Source organism: Peromyscus californicus, unplaced genomic scaffold, assembly GCF_007827085.1.
Source record: "Peromyscus californicus insignis strain IS unplaced genomic scaffold, ASM782708v3 Scaffold_8__1_contigs__length_139910024, whole genome shotgun sequence".
NCBI lineage: Eukaryota > Metazoa > Chordata > Mammalia > Rodentia > Cricetidae > Peromyscus > Peromyscus californicus.
In genome coordinates this window covers 5,198,685-5,220,151 of record NW_026294606.1, presented here as the reverse complement: position 1 = coordinate 5,220,151, position 21,467 = coordinate 5,198,685, and the positions used below count along the sequence as shown (strand labels likewise).

General features: G+C 45.0%; 1 protein-coding gene across 9 annotated transcripts in view; it reads left to right on the top strand.

Annotated features, from left to right (window-relative positions):
* The window catches only part of Ntrk2 (neurotrophic receptor tyrosine kinase 2), a 392,209-nt gene that overhangs the window by 124,861 nt on the left and 245,881 nt on the right, over nucleotides 1-21,467 (top strand). Inside the window, exon 13 of one of the 9 annotated variants that reach the window (XM_052726809.1) lies at nucleotides 9,825-14,576. The exons of the other annotated variants lie outside the window; for them this stretch is intronic. Coding sequence (XP_052582769.1) covers nucleotides 9,825-9,862 — 38 coding nt within the window. The 3' untranslated portion in view covers nucleotides 9,863-14,576. Of the gene's footprint in view, nucleotides 1-9,824; nucleotides 14,577-21,467 lie in introns of those variants that run through there. 9 annotated transcript variants of the gene reach the window in all.

The following is a 21,467-nucleotide window of genomic DNA, read 5'->3' as shown; positions in this document are numbered from 1 at the left end:
ACACTGACAGCTCCCTAGGCTTTTAAGTAAGATACCTTGATGGCAAGTCCAGGTTCACCCATATGTAGATCCCCTTGGCTCTCCAAACAGTGCTTTCTTGGTGGGTTAACAAAGGCATTTGTCTTAGGAAAGATGCTCAAGAAAAAAAAATTGACCCAAAATGATAAGCTAAATTGTACACAATTATTTCTAGACATATAGGTGTTCTACCCCCCCATCCTGTGGGTGTGGTTTATTGCTGTGTTAATGAGAGAACATGCAATTAAATCAAAGTATGAATTCAGTCCTCCAGAGACCTCACATTTTAATCTGTAGAATGAAGCCAACAAGGTCCTCCTTCTACTAATGTGTCAGGGGAGAATAATAGTCAATAAATAAAGTTAAAATTGCAGCTCTTCTTTAAAGAAAAGTCCAAATCTGGCCATGACTCCCACTCAGCTGTCCGGTCTCCTAATTCTTCCAAGCCACATGAGAATAGAGAGAGAGGATGGGATGAGAGAAAAGCCATATGTACAGAACTGGGAGACAGAGACACACAGAAACAGAGGTGTGGGCAACCCAGGAAAGAAAACAAAAGAGAAATACCCATGATGCTCCTGGCCAGGAAGGAGCCAAGCATTTGTGAAGGCTAGTCCAACAGTGTAGGCTTTAAAAACATCGCCAGTGGTTTAAAGTGGTGTTCACTTTGATGACCGAATTCTCAGTAGTTGAAGAAATGGGTCAAGGTCATCTGTGAGTTCCAGTCTGGCAATTTGTCTTCCTTAATATTTTTTTAAATATATACGCTTAGTTTAACATAGACCCATCTTTCACTCCCCCCTTTCTTTAGATTTATTTACTTTTACTTTATGTGCTGAGGGTTTTACCTGTATGTGTGTCTATGCACCGTGTATGTGGAAATGGCTGTGAGATGCTATGTGAGTACTAGGAATTGAACCTGGGTCCTCTGCAAGAAAAGCCAGTGTTCTTAACTGCTGAGACATCTCTCCAGCCTCTACTCCATTTGAGACAGGGTCTCATTAGGTAGCCCTGACTGGCCTTGAACTACAGATATACACCTGCTCCCAAGGGCTGTGTGCCACCATGCTTGGCTCTGATTATTTTAACTGGTATTTTTATTAATTCTTTAGGAATTTCCCACATGTAGTCAGTGTGCTTCCATCGTATTCTCATGACTTCTCCCCAGCTCCTCCTAGATCCACCTTCACCCTACGCCCTTTCCAACTTCATGGTGGCTTTCCTTCTCCTTATATGACCCATCTCGTCCAATCTGTGCTGCCTGAAGCCTCACAGGTGTGGAGCAGAGTTGACCTGCCAGGGGCCACACTGACTCCTTCCCCACCACTGAAGTAAGAGGGGAATTTGACATTCGGAAGCCTTTGTCTCCTTCTGAACAGCAACAGCGGTAACACCAGCTACTCGGCGACACAGGAGCCGGAATGGGCGTTGGCAGCTGTGACTCTCATATTAGTTCCAGCCATCAAGACACAGGGAAGCTCAGCAGGTAGGGTTGCCACGCAAGCCTGGTGACCCAAGTTTAACTCCCAGAAGCCATGTGAAAGGAGAAGAGAACTGACTCCACAGAGCTGTCTTTTGACCTCCACACATGTGCTGTGTGTGATATGCACACGTACACACATCACAGACGCACACAAAAATAAACAAAACAAAAAAGTCTGAGTGTCTATATATGTGTATGTATGTGTTTGTGTGTACACATGTGTGCATTTATGTGTTTATATGTGTATTTGTGAGTATATATTATGTGTACATGTGTGTTTGTGTGTATGTATGTGTATGCATGTGTGTTTGTGTGTATGTATGTGTATGCATGTATTGGGGTTTGTGTGTGTATGCATGTACATTTGTATGTATGTATGAATGTGTATATTTGTGTATTTGTGTATGTATGTGTGACTCTGTGTGCATGTGTGTGTCTATATGCATATGTATACATGTGGTGCGTGTAGTGTGCTCTTAATAACCAGAGTTTTCTCCACATAATAATGACATCCAAGACTTAAGAAGGGACCCTGTGTTCTAGCACAAAGGAGGAGGGGAGTGGAGAATCTTCCCTGCCTTTCAGAAGGGGATGCTGCCCTGCGAAGCCGCTGAGGCTGGCCAGTGTCCAGTGCTGGGAGACGCTGCTGGGTGCTAGGAAGCCTGTGGTGGTACACAACAGCGTAAAGGGCTTCTTCCAAATGAGCCCTTTGAGGAATTGTCCCTAGCAGCAGAGACTTCTGGTTTAAACCAAGCTGGGAGTCCTGTGGCTCCCCCAGTCTGAATGTAGAGCTACAGCCCTGGTTCACATTAGAGTCTGAGTTTCCCACTGGTGATGTTTAATGAGGCTTCATAAATGGGCCACCTGCTATGCCAAAGGAACATGCCTAGTGACTGAGTGTGGTCAGAATCCCAAGGGTTCCTCCTGAGAGAAATGCCTTCAGAACACAAATCTGATTCTCATTGGTACAAATGAGTGAATAGTCCAGATGGATGATGAGTGCAAGGTTCTGTCCTTCTATATCTTGCTGGAATAAGGAACAGCCATGGGGCTGGGCTGTCTATGCCTCCCCAGGTTCACCTGGGACTTTCAGTTTTTCCTCACAGGCGGCCATTAAGTCCCAATAGACTGACAAAGCACAGGTTGGTCATCATTTCTTCCTAACCTTCTTCAGGTATGCATAGAGGGTCGCATGATCCCATGACAACCCTGCCAAATCCTCTGGTGGAGAAGCACAACTCGGGTCTTGTTCTAGCTTGGTGGCAGCTGAGATGATGGCCATCTTATAAGTATATTCTCTGAGGAATACACCAGAGACAAAGGGTGTGCTTGACTGCAGGACCTCTCATTTTCTACGTCATCCTTTGTCTTTGGGCTCAGGCAGATCAACTCTGGATAAAGATGATGGTCAAGAGGAACCTTTGAAGTTCTTCTCCTTTCCATTCTCAACAAGTGCCCAACAGCCAAGGAAACAGATTGGTGGCCTTGCTTTGGTCTGGGACCCTGGGAAGTGGATGGCTAGTGTTCTTGCTTTTGAGGGTTGAGCACACAAAGTAAGGAGCTTCCATATAGCATCAGCACACAGGAAGCTAATATCATCATCAGACCTGGGGATGCCCATACCAACCACAGCTCAGTCCTCAGAACAAGGATGTAGATAGTGTCACTTTGTCAGTTCCAGGTCATGGAATGACAACATAGTTTCCAAGATTGCTCTGAGTAGTAGGAGGATTTGCTCTCCCCTGCTCTCCTGTGGCATATTGGGTAACTTGTGCTACTTATAATCAGTTCATGGGACAGATCAATCCTGTCTTTGTTTTTGTGTTCTGGAATTCTTGGTGCCCGACTAAAGTTTCATCATCTTTTCCATTTAGCTAGCTTTAATGGAGATTGGATTCATAAGCTATCTTATTTTATCCAAGTGAGGATGTGCGTGTGACCTTTCCTAGGTCAGCTAAGACCACCAGAGATGTGACTGTTGGGCTGTAGCAATAAGTAGGGACATGACTCCCACAAAAGTCCCTGGTAGTCACTTTCTTAGCAAGAGGACAATATTCCCAAGCACAGAAGTCCCTGGACCCTGAACTGCTGTTTGTGGTGCCCAGTGTGAGTGAGAATCTCATTTCTACTCATTCTCCTCCTCTTGGGGTCAGTTTGAGCTTGGACCTGGGTTTGTATTCCCATTTTGGAGCCTGTGGTCCCTCTGCTTAGGACATGTGCTCACATTGAACTCGCTTTCGGCTGCTGCAGTCCACCAATGGTGATCGCTATGTTCTGGTTCCTCTCCCTCCTCCACCACCTTTCTCCCTCCATCTCCCGATTTTCATCTCCACCACAGTAACTGTTTTCATCCTCAGACAGGCACTGTTTTTTCCTGAACACTTTCTTATTTTGTACATTGGATATATTATTTGCTTCTCTGGAAATTCATTCCTGCATCTACTGTGGCTTGTGGTTCACAGCTGTAGACACAAGTGGGCAGAGCCAAACTGCTTGACGCATGTATGAGGATCTTAATAGATTTTATGCAGTTATATTCTCACTGGGTGTGAGGACTGGCATCATTCCCCTCCTGCATAACTTCACATTTTATAATAACCCACTGGCTGGGATATTTTGGTAAAATCCAGTAAAGGCACAAAAGCCCTGGGGACAGCAGCAGTGGCGACATTTGATCCCTGTATCCTGGTGGTTTTCATTGTGGATCAATAATACTTTAGGAAGAAGAATGAGTTTGTACAAAATATGGGTGATTTTTTTCTTGTTATTGTCCTCTCAAAAATACAGCAAAGCTACAATTTGAAGGTTGTTATGTTGCATTGGTATTGTCAGCTAACTAGAGATAATTTAAGCATACAGAACAGTGGGCACAGATTATATGTAAGTAGTATACTGTTTTATACAGGGGCTGGAGTGTCCGAGGACATTTGTATCCATGGATATACATGGATATCCTAGGGTACCCAATGTCCCTGGGATATAGAGGGAAATTTGTATATGTGTATTGAGACTGAGAAGGCTATTCGCACTCCACAAAAGGCTACGTTGACCTGAGCATCTCTGTTTGGCCATTGTGGAACATTTTGAGTACCTCTCTTTTCTTCCTCTTTTCTAGTCCACTTAAGGCAATTTGTGGGTGATTTGGTGAATCAGGGTGACAGTACCTGTCTCTAACTGTGCTGTCCATCCTTTATGAAATTTTGCTGCATGCTTTGACACTTGTCATGAGGCCCTTCTGATGAGGCTACAACCTCCTTAGAACCATTGAGTTTGAGTTGTGCAACCAATTTGGCTTTCCTCCTGTAGTCTTACTTTGCCAAGAACTTTCTGTTTCTTACTTTAATTTTCATCTCATAACTTTACTTAATTTTGCATAATCAAACCAGACTTCTTTCTTGCTGAGAATCCTCAGTCATGGGTCACTATTTTTTTTTTTATCTCTAGCTGGACAGTGGTTTCTTTCCTCAGGGTCACTCCCACACACAGTCATGTAGGTTAATGTGAGGATTAGAATAAACCAAGGCCAGCATATTTTCCTTGGGAGCTGTTCCACTAGGAACATGTGCCCAGCTCTGAGGCTTCAATATCTTCTGACCACAGAAGAATTTTGTGTCCGATGCTTAAGAATGAAAGAAAGTACCCAGGTGTCTTAGTTCAGGTTTTTATTGCTGTGAAAAGATACCAATACCACGGCAACTCTTATAAAGAAAACATTTAGTGGGGTGGCTTGCTTACAGTTTCAGACATTCAGTTCATTTTCATCATGATGGGGAGCATGGCAGCATGTAGGCAGCATGGAGTAACTGAACAGGAAGTCGAACTAAAAGTCACACTGAGGATAACTTGAACAAAAGGGACCTCAAAACCTGCCCCCACAGTGACACACTTCCTCTAATAAGGCCACACCTCCTAATAGTGCTGCTCCATTTGGGGGCTATTTTCTTTCAAACCACAAAACCAGGCAACCAAGAAGAACAGTAGAATGTGTATTACACTACAACTGTCCTTTCCTGCTCAGTTGTGCAGTTGACTCACTGACTCCTTGGCTGTGCAGTTGACACACTGACTCCTTGACTGTGCAGTTGACACACTGACTCCTTGGCTGTGCAGTTGAGCACAGTGACTCCTTGGCTGTGCAGTTGATTCACTGACTCCTTGGCTGTGCAGTTGAGTTCACTGACTCCTTGGCTGTGCAGTTGAGCACAGTGACTCCTTGGCTGTGCAGTTGACTCACTGACTCCTTGGCTGTGCAGTTGACACACTGACTCCTTGGCTGTGCAGTTGAGTTCACTGACTCCTTGGCTGTGCAGTTGATTTACTGACTCCGTGGCTATGCAGTTGAGCACAGTGACTCCCTGCTGTGCAGTTGACTCACTGACTCCTTGGCTGTGTAGTTGAGCACAATGACTCCTTGGCTGTGTAGTTGAGCACAGTGACTCCTTGGCTGTGTAGTTGAGCACAGTGACTCCTTGGCTGTGCAGTTGACACACTGACTCCTTGGCTATGCAGTTGACTCACTGACTCCTTGCTATGCAGTTGAGTGCAGCTCAAAGTTCACACAGCACTGTGCTGAATCACAATGTGTCCACCCACAGGCACTTGTGTGATGTAGTGTCCGACATAGGAGATGTGGAACTTCTCTTTCACTGCCCTTCTGTGGGAGGCAGCCTGGCATGTGGACAAGTCAAAACAAATACAAGACTTCAGAAGTGCAAAAAGTGACATGAGTGGGAGAATAGGTCAAGAGTTATGAGTTGAGTGAACTGGGAAGATTGTCTGTGCAGAATATGAAGCATAGTTGAGGCATCCAGAAGGATCTTGGTGGAAGGAACTCTCTGAAGAAGACTTGACATATGGATAAAGTCTGCCATTATTAGGAAGCAAAAGTATGTTTAAAGGTTGTGTAAGCACCTTCTGGGTTGAGCTCAGAGAAGACACTAGGTCCCTAATGTATACAGAGAAATTTCTTGGTGCCTTTATAAAAGATGGTCCAATGATCTAGAGCTTCTATGTCTGGACTTCAGCTCTCCCCTCATAGGTGGTATGGGACACTCACTCCCACCATGTGGCCACATTCACAATGCCCAAGTTGGTAGTTTTCTGCTTAAACTCCCCAAATGACAACTGTGGCAAGATTTGCAATTTGAGGTGGCAGCTGGGGCTTTCTTCCATTCCCTCTGCTTCCTCTGGACTCAGCACTTTTCCTTTTTGCTCTGGATAAATTGCAGTTGATTTAAATGTACTGCAGATCCTTGCCATTTTATGGCTGATTGCTTCTGAGTAATAGGAGGAACATGTGTACACGCCTGACTATGAATATATCTAAGTGGGTTGGGAGCCAATGGCAAAAAAGCAGAGTACTTTGCTGGCCTTCCAAAGCCTTCTCCAGCCCTTCCTTTTGATGAGACCAAGGGGCCGATTCTAAATCAGCAAACAGCAGAGGTTGGATGCTAGGGTCTATCTGCCTTGTCCATTTCTCTTCTTCCAGCTCTGCCCTTACTTCTGAGATGGATGCCGCTTTGCTCTTACCCATTAGTGCTGCTAGTCTACACAGCGCTGACAAAGTTTCCTTGGAGTTGTTTTTGGTGGAGGGGCTGATTTCGTGGTAACCACCATGCACCATGGGAATGCTGCAAATGCTTCAGAATGTCACATTGTCAAAATATCTATATTTCGGGCTCAAAAGCTAGACAGCTCGTTTGGCTGCTAAACCCACAAGATGTTCAGCCATTTGTTGTGGTCTAAAAACTTTCCCCCTCGCTGGAAGAAAATAATCATCTATTGTTTCATATCATCTTGAGGTTCCTTTCTTGAGTTTTTTTTTTTCTAAACATGAGAGGGTAGAAGTCGGGGGCTCCTGATGGGTACACTGGACCTCTTCCTTGTTGTCGGCCCTTAGAAAGGAAGGCATGTTTCCTATAAAGATCAACTCTATATAAAACCAATTTTGCGATATTTGGTAGAATCTCTTCAGTCTGTCAACAGTGAATGAATGAGAAAGGGGAGACTGACCTGCAGTTTTGGAGTATGGGGTGATGGCAATCAGCGCCTGAGACCCTGCTCATGGCTCATTATCATAGCAGGCTGGTACCCACTTCACTTCTTTTTACTTCATGGGAGTATGGATTGAATCTCCTTTGTTGTGTGTGAAGAACACCCCCAAAGGAAGCAGAAGACCAGAGAGGTTGCTTCAGGGTGAGCAGCTGGGGCAAAGGAAGCTGAGGTCTGAGCAAATGACAGTGAATAGAGGTGGCATCTAGAGGAGTGACTTCTGATTTCCAATGGTCATACTCCATGACCAGGGAGAGGTTTGGTCAGTAAAATGACAAATAGAAGCAAAGGAAAAGTGGTTTGGCTCTTGTGGCAAACACTCTGGTGGTGGCAAACTCTTGAGTTTCTGTGTCATAAATGCACAGAAAGGAAAGACTACACTGGCAGCCTGTGCTGCTGGGTTTTTATTGAGTGCCCTCCTGCATTGAATGTTTGGGAGAATGAGTACCTTGAATCAACAACCTTTTTTTAAAATTGGGGGATAAAGTCTTCTATTTCCACCATCCGGTTTCTCCTGTTTTCGTTGGCAAGCCTGACTCCTTATATTAATCCTGTTGTTTCAGTGGGAAGGAATTCAAGAGCTTCCCTCTGCAGATCTGCAGGAGTAACTGAGGAGTTGGCCTGCCAGTTGGCCAGCTCACACTCTGGGCCATAGTTTACTCCTAACGGCCCTTCATTAGTGTTTGCCTGGAGACAAAACTAGTAGAAGAAAAACCCTAGTCTTGTAGGAAGTAGAACTAACTATCATCTTAGACTATTCCCTAACTTCTCAGGGTGGCAATGATTAAACCTATGTGTGACACTTGACGCCGGTACCCAGTCCTTTCTCCACTAGAAAGGCAGGGACAATGAATGCCACAGGAAATAAGCACTGTAGACTCCTCAACATTATTGTAAACAATGCTACACACCGTGGTGGTGGTTACTGTCCTGGAGACAGCTGACCCTGCACTTGGCCAGACCAGACACCTGCTAGAGGAGAATGGAGTGTCTTGAAGGATTCTGTCAGTGATGAGTTTAAAAATACCTTGAGGGCCTCTAGTGAGGTGCCATCTACTTTGCCCCTTGGGAATCTGGTGAGGATTCATTAAAATGACAACACAGAATTCGCTAGATGTTCCTGATGAATTCCCACAGCCATGTTCAGAAAGAACCTGTACCATTGTCTCTTTCTTACACGGTGGTGTAAGGGCTTCCTGGGCTGGGTTGGAACTGCACACAGGATGCTGTAGGGCCTTGGGTACATTGCTTAGCTCTCTAGGTCTCAGTTTCCTCGTCAGTAAAGAGGGCATGATAGCAGAACTGTCTTATTGGCCTGGTTGGAAAACTCAACAGGATAATTGGAGCACAGTGTTAGAAGAGAACCTGGCATGGAGGACACTGGCTTATAAAAATACTGTACATGCTCTTCTTTCATCTGTAGGGCAATGAGGTGTTTGAAGTCAAGGAACCCCACCTTTCTTATCTTGTATCGTCTGGTATAGAGTTGATGTTTTCATCTGTGTTCAGTCATTGCTCTCTATTAGATAAAAATGTATGGCATATGTAATATATGCATATATCTATGAATATATGATATATATGAATAATAATATAATATATACATGATATGCAATGTTCTGCATGCTCCAATGCTATGTATTAAGTAATATAATGGGCATTACATATATATATATATATATATATATGTATATCATATGTATAATATGGTGAATACTTAAATTTAGGTAATATTAGAATTCCTGAGAAAAATATCTAGATTGTTGTATTGTCAACCAGGCTTTGACTCAGTTATTGGATAATGAGTCAATTACTTAGAAATAGTTTGATGAAATTAGGAAAGTAAAGAGAATTGAAGTTGTTGTTGCTGAATAGATACTTGTTGCTGAATCCAATTGCTCTCATAAGAAAATACTTATGAATTCTCCAAGGGTTGTTTATGTTGTGTTCAGATTTGCCCCCTTTTGTTAAACTGAAAATGTCTGATAGAAATATGGGTGGATCTGTGTGCAGAAATCTTTTCCATTGCTTTCTTACATTTTATGTATCATGTAAATTGGTTTTGAGTTTAAAACTAAGTTGCTCAATAATGTGATGCCCATATTATCACAATTTGTGTGGTTAGTATGTATTGCCTTGCGTTTGAAAGCACCTTCCACATTGTGTTTTATTTTGATGTATTATGTTCTTTTTAAAGTGACTGTGTTTGCATGTGGATTTCTGTTGATTTTCTTTTGAGCATGACTTATGTTTCATTTTGTGTTTCTTTTAGGTTTTGTTTTGTTTCATAAGATCCCACTGGATGGGTAGCTGGAGTAAGGAAAAGACAGAGGCGGGCTGTGGTGCGTGCTTGACGCCTTCTAGGCGGACTCCTGGGACCGCTGTTGCTTATCCCAGGAAGTACCGCTTATTTGGGGGTGTCTGGTGGACATGGGCTATTCTCCGAGGATGTCTGCAGCCTGCTTGTTGTAAGCTGTGACTGAGGAACACCAAGGCAGAGGCAGGTCTCAGGCAGCTAGTGGAAGAACACACTTAGATTCACCTTCTGTTCTTACAGTAGTTCAAATGTAGAGTCGAAGTGAAATCTCATTGGATTACGCCTCTCTTCAGAAAGGCGTACTGTTTGACTATACTGGAAATGTGCTGACATTAATTGCTTCTGTTTATTAAAGGTGATTTGCAAATTTAAAAACTATGCATCTATTTATCTAAAGTCATAGCTACGTCTAAGTGTACACTACAAGTCTAATCCACACATAACACTTATTTCAGCAACATCTTCTGCCTCTAATCCTTACTGACTGCCGTGATTTCTTCCTACAGCCTTAGTGACGAAAGGAGTTATAGGTGCACACACCACCGCTCTGGGGACTCTGTGGTGTCATTAAAAGGTTCTTTGTTTTGCTGGCAGCAAAGATCCAAACTTTTAGCTTAGGTGTTAGAGTACATAATGCTAACGGTTGCCTTAAAGTCCACCGGCTAGCAGAATTGAGCAGCAGCAGCAGTGGCTGTGTGGTCAGGGATGTGAATTTAGATTAATCATGGTCTGAGAATAAATAATGGTAGAATATATGCATATAGGGAATTATAATGTTGACCCTTTTCATTGCCCTCTGTGAACCACCTGCCTTTTAGAAGCTTGCCTAGTGAGCGGGCCCTCACATCTCCTGCTGTTTGCATTACAGAACTGCAGTGTTCTAGTGTGAATAGGCTTGCAAGCAGAACGGCTGGCCCGCTGTGAGCAGGAGAGCACGGTCTAAGGATAGTCCCCAGGAGCATGCTGCCCTACTGCTGGGTTTTCATGGCCAGGAAAGCTTGTCCTGACCCCAGCAGCAAAGAGGCGGCAGGTTGCTAATGAATATGTGCTTTAAAGTGGCCTTCCTAGGTGCTGAGAGAGCAGCCTTCTAGCTACCAATCGCTGCTGCCCCAAGCTATGCCCCACTTTATCTGACCTCCAGACCCTGCTTTCATTCACTTTTCACCACAGTGGCCTTTGTGGGTTCTGTCCCATCTGTACCAGGCAGCAGCTTTGTCCACCCCCTCCACACGCCTTTCTTTTTAGGTCCCCTTCAGAGCCAGGCTGGGACATTTCGTTCAAAATCCACACTCAGCCTTATTACACATGCACATATAGAGCATGGCTGAAGTGGAAACTTATTAACATTCCCCCCTTTAAAGAGTAATTTATCTTTAAGGATTTACAGGTTTTTCTTTTAACAACCCAGCATGTTTGGGAACTGTTTTGAATCCTCTGTAAGCACGGCATCAATCTTAATAAACCAGAATCCACTTAGGTCCCACTTGATCTAAGGCAAATACTGTGGTATTTTACACTACGGTATTGCTGGACTCAAGCCTTTTGCATTTCTGTGGATTACAGCATTTGCCTTGGCCATCCATGCCTGTGTCTGAAGAGGACCAGTCACTCCCATAGGGTCTCACAGGCTCTGTCTCCAGGCACATGGTGGGTCTCAGCACAAGGAGGGCTCAGAGTCCTTGCATTCCCATCACCCAGCTCCCTTCCGCTGAGTGACAGCTCCTGTCAGGACTAAGATTTCTGTCTTTCTCAAAGGTGTTGACTTACAAAGAGGTCAGGTAATAGCAGAGATCTTGACCCCTGAAAGGAAAATGAAATTCAAACTGCCAGCCAGGCAGGGCCTCCCTGTGGCAAACACTCTTAAATATCATCATTTGGCACCCACAAAACAAAACAACAACAAAAACCTCTTAAACTTTTATGGTATTCCATGGAGCCATAAGAAGGTGATGGATTATTTAAAGATTATTTTGTAAGTTTCTCAGACCAGAAAGGAAAAAAAAAAAAAGACAATCATTTCAGTGAGCAGCTGGGAGGAATGCAGGGTAATTTTTTTTGTTTTAAGATGTAAAGAAGTGGACAGATAAGGCGATTTAATATATCAAAGATCACTGACATCTTCCAGGGACTAACAAAAGCAGCAGACTATTAGAAAACTGTTTCATGTGGCCCCTGTGTTCTTTGCTTTTTCTTCTTTTAACCCCTGAAGACTGCCATCAGTAACACAGCCTTTCTTTTCTATACATTTCCTTTTATCCTTGGCTTTTTTGGAGTCCTAGAAGAAATCTGCTCTTTGGGGACTCACAAATGGTGTGTGTTTTATTTTCACAGAGTTAGGAAGGGAGAGGGGGCATTTTTACTGGAATTAGGTCTGTGGCTCTCTGGCAGGAATTAGACATTGCAGTGCCAGGCAAGTCTACATGCTCATGCTGGTCTGGGTGAGCCAACACCTGCTGCCCCAGGGGCAGCTGTCACCCAGCCCAGCCAGCCATGTCCCAGAGAGCAAGGACCCAAGATCCCAAGTCTTCTCATTCTTTGAGGAAGATGTGAAACCTGGATTTTTATGTGAAACACCCCTATTTTTAAAAAGTTGGCTCAGTTATTTTTAAAACATTATGTAGGCCAACAAAGCCTGCCTGTGGGCTGCAGCTGGTTCCTTCTGTCTTCGACAGAATCGTTCATTCGTTGTTCCGCCCTATAGCTGTCTGTCTTTCCCTGCAAACTCACTTTCTCCCTGCCTACCACTGATGGCTGCATTCAGCAAGTTGTGATATGGACTTCAGCAGCCCTGAGATGCACACCTGTCTGTCACCCTGTGACTCCTATCTAGCTGAGACCTCAGGCCTGTCACCTTTCTGGGCTGTTCTCACAGCAGTGACTTCTCACCATCCTCCAAGTGCAGAGGCATCTGAGTAAGCCCCTCCCTCTGCTTTATCTGATACAAATCCCAACTTCTGGCCTCTCAAGGGAGCAGGATGAGATGAGAGAGTGCACACCCATCTTCATGGGGTCCTTAGTGGACTTAATATGGCCCTTGGTACTAGGAAGCAGGCACATCACCTCAAAGAAACATGGTACCACAGCTTGTTGGCCCACCATGGATGGGGTCTCTGAGGCCCTTATGCAGCTGAGATGGAGTAAGAAATGCCTACTGATATCACAAGGTATCAGCTTGAGGTGTGACAACAGCCAGCCTCCAGACAGTCATAGGCTGCAGAAGGGCTGTATCTCAGCAGGAGACATACACCTCAGTACACATTAGAGAGAACAAGTTCCGGAATTCTCCCTTCCACTTCCCAGCCCCACCCCACAGCACGGAACAACTGCACATTCGGCCTCGGCCTCTCACTCTTTTGGATCCTGCATTAAGCTCAGAATAGCTAGAGCCTTGAAGCCTGTCCTCAGAGACTACACTTACACAGAGGTGTGGAGTAAGTAACTGAGGGGACAAGTGGCTGGATGCAGTTTCCGGGAATGCTGGCTGTGAGAGGGGACAGGACACAGGGCACTTCCTTTCTCCTGCTACCCTTCCACCTTTCTAAACTGTCCCCATGATAAACTGAGAATGTTTTCTGGTTTTATTGGCTGCTTTGCATAATTATAACACACTCAACTTTTTTCCATTGCGAGCTAGACTCTCAATCCTGTGCTGACTCTCCTCTGTGAGGGGTGATTCACACCTCCACCTGCTTGACAGTGCCGTCTAGAATTCCTCCCTGTGTTTTGATCTCGTTCTCTAACACGCTAATTGAAGCTCACTTCATCTTGTTTGGTCTAGACTCTAGATTCATGGGGAGGGCTCTGGTGAAGGGGAGCTCAGGAGGCGGCTGCCCCGGCTGTGTGGGCTGTGCAGCCATTCTGTTTTATGATGACAGAGCTCCTGGGATCCTGTAGCTCAGATGACTCCCAGGAATCTGGTACAGGAGTTGCTGCTAAGACCACGCTGCCCCATGCACACATCTACCCTCAATACTTGGCACTCTGTCAGGTTAACCTAAGGACACCTGGGACAGCGGAGGACTCTCCTGAATTTAAATTGCTCTGGGGTGAGTGCTGCCAGGTTGAAATTCGTTTGACAGAATTTCCAGCCCGGAAAGTTATATGACAATTATTGCCGCAGAGGCAGCTTCCCAGTGTGGATAGCCACTTTTCTCTTGTTCTGGTGATGGGACAAAGAGACCTCCCAGCTCTTGCGACATGATGTAAGACCATTCACTCTGCATTCAATCTGGACTCACAGCTCAGGGCAGCTAGTAATATTGAAGCAGCACCTGCCCTACCCTACAAACCAGTCTGTGTGCGAAGGCTTCGTTTTCTTGGGGGAAATGCCTAAGAAGCAAAGTAAAGAACCAGAGTCCTCCCCGCTCCTCCCCACAACTTACTTTAGCCAATGCATTTATGAACTGTCTTACAAACAAATATGAAGCGGCAAGAGATGCCCAAGAAAGACATGTCCCTGAGTTTCACCACTATCAGGTTCAAATCCGTTTGCTGGGATCCAGAGGCTGCCTGTGACTCATTTTCATGCTATTTTTTTCCTATAATATTCTGGGTTTTCAAGACTCGTTTCCACATTTCCTGTAAACAATGCATCTCATTTTTAAAAGATTTTACTTTTAAGTGCTGTTTTAACAATGTGGCTAGACTATAAATGTACTTGCTGGATTCATCCATTTCTTTAACAAGCCAATAAAGTTTTATAATTCATCTCCATGTGTCCTGTGTTCTCTGTAGATTGTACCCTGTCTCCTGCCCCCAACACATATCATCACCCCTGTGTCACTGGTGGTTTTCAGAGCTGAAGGTATTATGAGGAGGGAGGGAGAAATGTCACCTAGAATTTTGGGAGATTCCACCTACTGTGGACTCTGGAACAAGTCATAGCTAGGGAAGGGCTTTGAAAGTTTCCATCAATAATTACACACACAAGAGGCACAGTTTATGATTCTTGTATTATTTTCATTGGTTAAAATGTATTTCATACAGAGCACATAAGGAAGTTTTGTGTGTTTTTTCCAACAAAACTTTTATATTCTTGAGAAAAGACTTGGCGTTCTGTCCCAGCAAGGGGACATACAGTGTCCTGTCCATCAGTAAGCAACTAGAGGTCAGCCACACAGAGCAACATGTATGACACAGGAAGGGGAGTGCAAGGATGGGGTTGACTGTGGAAACGTGACCAGAAGTGCACTGTCCTGTCTGCCCATACTTCGTGTCCCTTTGTCTCCATTATAGCTCCTCCGCCCTTCTCTCCTTCATTTACCCCTTTGGCCACAGGCTAACATTTAGATTTCTGTGACTGCATCTTGGACTTATGTGAGCCTACCACCACCTCTGAACACCCAGAAGGGGCTATCATCACCATTTTGAGCAGTGTTCAACTTGGGGTAATTTTACCTTACAATCAAAAATCGACACAGGATTTAAAGACTGGTAATGATAGTTAAGGGGTATTGATTTGGCAAACGTGCCAGGCAGCCTTCCACATGCTTCCCAGGTCTCCCAACAGTGCTATGGGACTTATGCAAACAGTACAGTTTTCACAGCTTAGTGGTCACCACTTCTGGTCCTGGCAATTGAGCAGAGATCATTCTTGACACAGGTGGATTGCTGGGTAAAGTAGCCCCTGAGAAGGTGTCTGCTCTCAGTCTCAGGAAGCCCTGAGGTGTTGGTGCCACCAAAGAACCCTTTGCAGAACTTGGTGTGTGAGTGTGTGGCCTGGTGGGAAAACTGGCACCTGTTTTTTACCTTTCACCTCATGAAACAGGTTGTATCAAGAGCTTTCACTGCTAATTACCTCGTGAGAATCCTGAACACGTTTGGATCGTGCATATCGTGCATTGTAACTGATGGCGGATTTGTTGTTGTTGACCGTCATCAAGTGCATTGGTTCATCACTCTTAGTTTTCCAGCCCTTCTCATCTCCCTGGAGACGTTTTCACTAATGAGGAATCCCAGGGGAAATCACCTCAGCTGGGCTGGGGGTGTGGTGGGAAGGAACGTTAAAGGACATACATATCCAGCTTCCTCCAGGGACAGGGTCCAGACAGCAGAACAATGTGGCACAAAATGCCTGAGCTGCTGCTCTTGGCCTCTGCAGCAGAGAGGCAGAGAAGTCTCCCAGTGCGTGGTCACATGAGCGCCCCCCCCCCCCTCTCTGGCAGCCTGGGATTGGGAGAGACTGCCAAGGGCATATGCTAATTTTCCAGTCATTTGGTCAGGTCCATCTCACACGCCACAAGATCTCAGAGCCTGTGTTTACTGAATTAAAATCTCTGTCCAACCACAAACTAATGAGCAGTAAGTTTTTTCCTTCCTTCTGATATTTTTATTCTGTTTCCAAGGAGGAAAGGAGAAACATCTTGTGTGTTTATTTTCCACCCTTCTATCTCTTCTTTAATAATCCTCATCAAACTGTAATCAACTCTTAATCACTGTTAAATAAAAATGCAGGCTATGCTGTTTGCTGTGAAGAATAGAATGCGGCCTCAGGTAAGTTTGTGTAGCTCCAGCCAACACCCTGGTGTCAGGGGGTAAACATTACTCTACCTTTGGGTGGAGACCAGAGCACAACCTCCTAAGAAGCTTCAGACTTTTCAGGACTCCATAGACAGGTGTTTCTTTTTGTGCTGATATCAGGGTCCTTGCTTTGGGGGAATTCTATCACCTCTGCATCTTCTGCCTCCAAGCACATGATCGAGTGCCTTAATTCCACACCGGCCTCCCAGAGTCTGACCAGTAGGGACATCAGCATGTCCTTGTAGAGAAGGGTGGGTGGACATGTCTGGCACACTCTGTGTATCGAAGACCCGCTCCACAAGGAGCAATATGGAGACCTGTGGTGGCTGCTTCGATGCTCAGGCCTTCACGGGGCTCCTGTCCTCTAATGCCCAGCCATCAATAGAGGCAGTAAAGGCTTCTCCCTGTCATCCTTCTCAGAATCTCACTATTGTCCCTTGTCCTTTTAAGTCATGCACATCTCTCCACCCAGTGCTTGTATCTTTTCATTTAAGCAGGGGGAGGGAGATTGTTTCCCTTGACAGAACTGTAACTAGAAGATACGCTGAATTCTTCATTTGATTGTTACAGCAGGTCTATGCAAGAACTAGGGTATTTTCGCTGTGTCAAATGCAAGTGAGACACTAGCTAGGCTTTGGATGAGACCAGAGTACACCAAGGAGATGTCACTCTTGTCTTCATGGGTGACAGTCTGTGGGATGTTTATAACCTGCTGCTTTTGTTTTCACGATTTGCACATGAGAAGAGCCCAGGAATTAGGCTGCTGCCTGAGAAGCCTGGCTCTGCCCCTGCTCTCAGGGAGCTTAGACCCCTGTTCATCATTTGGAGTCTAGAATTTACTTAACTCTGTATAAGCTGATGTCAAGACCTCTACCCTTTTAGCTTATCCCTCCCGCACACTTTTACCTTTCCTAAGAAATGATTTCTCCACTTTTTCTCACTGTCTTTCTACTCAGAACTCACACCCCAAATATACTTCTTCATTTTTATTTAATTCTTATGCATTAAAAATTTTATATTGGTTGCATGGAATCATATGGGTGGAGTCTGTGTTTGAGAAAGAAATTAAGCTCCAGTGAGAGCACACTAGAACACACACCTGCACATACTTGCACACACACATGCACACACATGGCTCTTGCATACTTTCAGTCTTCTTTGACTAAACTGGATTTAATAACAGTGCATAGACCATTCCACTTAATCATCTCCACAGTACTCACTACCCACAATGCTCCCGGATGGTTAAAAAAATAAAAACCTTCCCATGTTGTACTTTTTACATGTTGTTTTTACTTTCTTAAAAATAGCAAGAAGTTTTGCTGAGAAGAAATTATTATAAATCCCACAAGGTTGGTGTTCTGTTCTGGGTTCCAAAATGTAAGGATTGAGTGGATTTCAAATTTGGCAAGGCCTCTGACTTGGCAAATACTCCAGTCCTTATTTATGGCAGCTTGGAAACGTCCACTTCCCAGGGCTTATAAATGATGCTGCTGATTTTGTCTCCCTTTTCTATCTTGATGTGAGTTATGAAATAACCAGTCTGAAGACTTTCTTTTAATGTTAACCATTGAGAGAGAGAGAGAGAGAGAGAGAGAGAGAGAGAGAGAGAGAGAGAGAGAGAGTGAGTGCTGGTCTCCATGTTCTTACTTGCCTTGGCATGAGACATATTTCACGCAGGAAGCCCACTTTCCTTTTCCTGTCACTCAACAAAAGGAAAAGCTGGAAATGTTGGGCTTAAGACATGGGTGATGACAACTCTACAGCCTTCACTGTGTTCACAAGAGACTTGTTGACCGGAAGTCCTCCAAGGACTACCCACCCTCTCCTACACACCAATTTGAAGGACAGAAGACACAGAGCCTCTCAGAGAGCTCCTAATGGCATGAACAGGGGATGGGGTCTCCCAGTTCCATTTTCTCAGAAAATTATCCAAATGGAGGAATGACTAAGAGGTTGTCTTCTTCCTCCTCCTCTTTTCCTCACCCTCCTTTTCCCTTCTCTTTCTCTAAACCCCATCCTCAGCTCTGTGAGGCCCACTTACCCCTTGTTCACTTTAGGAGAGCTTGCCTCTTTGGACTCTAGTAAGTATGTTGAAGTAGGGTGCCTCCATGATAGGGTGGGGCAGACAGACTTGCCAAGCACAGTAGACATTTCTTACTAGTTCCTCTCCCTCTCTTCCTCCTCTTCCTCCTCTTCTTCCTCCTCCTCCTCCTCCTCCTCTTCCTCCTCTTCTTCTTCTTGTCTCACTCTGTATTTCAGGATGGCTTGCAGCTCATAGTAATCCACCTGCCTCCCCCTGAAATGTGCTGGGATTACAGGCATGAACATTACATGCATGCTTGATAGTGAACACTTTTGAAGGGTGAAATATGTCTTCTCTAACACCAAGATACAGTTGGATCTGTTCAGCTTTTCACCAGGAGAAACTTGAGGGAGAGGGAGAATGGGAAGCCAAGGAAATCTGCAAGAGGCCCAGACTGCAAACTGGAGAAGCCTTCAGAGCATGAGAGAGAGGGAGAACAGGATAAGCTGTGGGGTGTCCATTCACTAAGGCAGTGTCTCCAGGGCTGTGAGGGAGTTTTGAGCTCCAAAAGAGTCGCCTGAGGAGTTCCTCCTTTCCCAGGAGAGCCCTACCATTTCATTACTGTCAGCTGTAGTTACTAGTTTGAAGTGGCCTGGGGAAAGCTCGGCCTGTGTAGATGGAGGGATGGACGGCAAAGTATGGCTGAAGACGGAGGGATGGACGGCAGAATATGTTACAGACAGAGGGATGGACAGCAGAGTGTGGCTGAAGATGGAGGGTATGTCGGCTCAGGCTCTAGTCAGGCATGTTCTGTTACTGGGACCTGTGAGCAACACCCCTCACAGAGGCACTTCTGTTGAAGATGCTCACTTATCTGAGCTCCACTGCACAGATGGGCTACTTAATCTCTTCTGCCACTATCTATAAAGCACATACACCATCAGGACAGTGTCCACATCCTCCCTGCTGGACTTCTTGGTCCCCGGGCACTCAGGAACCTCTGCTTCCTTCAATGACCCCTGTCAGATCCAGAGGGTCTTCAGCTAAGCCTTTCTTCACCACATACACTGTGGGAAAGTCAACAATTGGAACTGTTTAAGATGCCAATTTTGAGCTGTAGCCACCCTTTTGTTTATAATAAACTAAAACAACTAGCCCATCGAGACCTGTTTCTGTTTTTCTTACCTCCATGCTAAACCACAACGATTTTCTTTCATTTTGTGTTCCTCGTCAAACAAATTTCCTATTGTGGCCACCCTTACTATTGATTCATATTTTTTCAGCAGAGTGTCTATGGAGATGGATATCAACACCTTGCCAGGAGGGTGAATAGGCAATAACTCTGCCCTGCTCTCCAGTGGACTGTTTTCAACAGAAATGATGCCTTATCCAGAGTCTATAAACGAAACTGAATTTTTTTCTGTATGCTAAGATGTTATCTTGTAGACTCAAAGAACTTCAGAGTCTTGGAGGGATCCTGAACAGATGTAAATGACTGGGAAAGGCTGGTTCAGAGCACAGGGCCATTCCAGCCCCAGCTCTAATTTCTGTATAGGAACACAGGCTTGGGGAAAATAAATTTGATTTTTCAAGTTGAACTAAGATCTGGGATTTTGTGAGAGATCTCCCAGTTTCTAACTATTGGCAAGGGCCATAGCATTTTTTTTTTTAATCCCCAGCAGCCAAACAAAACCATCTTTATGCCAAATCATGATTGTTGTGACCTTGTTGGACAGTCGGCCTATGTCCTTCAGGCTCCGGTGCCTCCTCCACAGCCTTGAGTGGAAGGAGGTGTGTCTCCTATTGGACTTCTTGCAAGCTGATGCTGAGGCAGAGAGTCACATGGCAGTGATTTATTATTGTATGCCTGGGAAAGACATAGGGAACCAGGGCAGAGAAAGGGGATGTGAAGTGACAGTCTGTGGAGATGGGTTTGACCCAATCTCTCAGAGTTTCCTTACCTAGGGAGAGAGTTTTCATGTCTGTGTGCTTGCCTGACAGTGGCTGGGAGTTGCAACATGCAGATGCCATCTCTCCTGCTCAGGGGCAGAGAAGACACATAAGTGGGCCCTGGCCATGGGCAGGACACAGGCACAGCAATAATGAACTGAGGGATTAAATACAGCTCAAGTCCAGAAATTCAAGACTTCCCAAAGTCCCCAGGATAATAACAGACCATGGAGTCTGAAGTTGTAACCAGTGCTTGTCTTGGTTTTTCTTTTTTTTTTCTTTCTTTCTTTTTAGTTTTCTTTATTTCATGTTATATATTTTTTTATTTTATAATTTAATTAATTTGGTGATAGGATGGCCAAACACCCTAATTGTCATGGTTTTTCTTTTTAGAAAGGGTCTCATGTAGCCCAGGCTGGCCTTTGGTATGCTGTGTAGCTGGGGGTAACCTAGAACTTCAGATCCTTCTGCATCTACTTCCCAGTGCTTGTTTATGTCCTGCTGGGGATGGAACCAAGGGCTTTGTGCACACCAAGCAAGCACTCCACCAACGAAACTACCAGCTTTTTAAGGAGATGAACATGCAGAACTCAGATCATCTTGGACTCTAATATTGGCATGTTATTCCCAGATTCTCACCCTCTGCCTTTAGGACAGCAAGAAGAGAGGGCATCCAGGATATAGAGGTGGGACAGGGAGAACCCAATGAGACCTAAAAGGGGGAACCCTTGAGCCGTCAACACTCCAGACAGCCCTGCATAGACTCCTGAGAAGGCTCACAAGACTCCCTATTCTCAGTTGCTGAGTTCAGAAGGTCAAATCTGTGACCCAAGCGATGTTTTCCCTGCGCCATGTTCCCAGGGCCCAGCTTGTGGCACTGTGAGGTGAGGCCTTCTGGCTATGGAGGCCAGCGGCTTCCACATCTTGCATTGTGTTTCCCAGCAGGCTAGCACCTTCTGAGTCTAAAGCTCCTCAGTGTCTAAATCAAAGCTTTACCTTTTAGCTACTAACCCATTTCCTGGGAGGAAGTCCCCCTGAGGTCTGGAGAGAAGGCCAAAGCTGCAGCGCTGTCTGCCAGCTGAGCACAAAGATCAGCTTCTTCT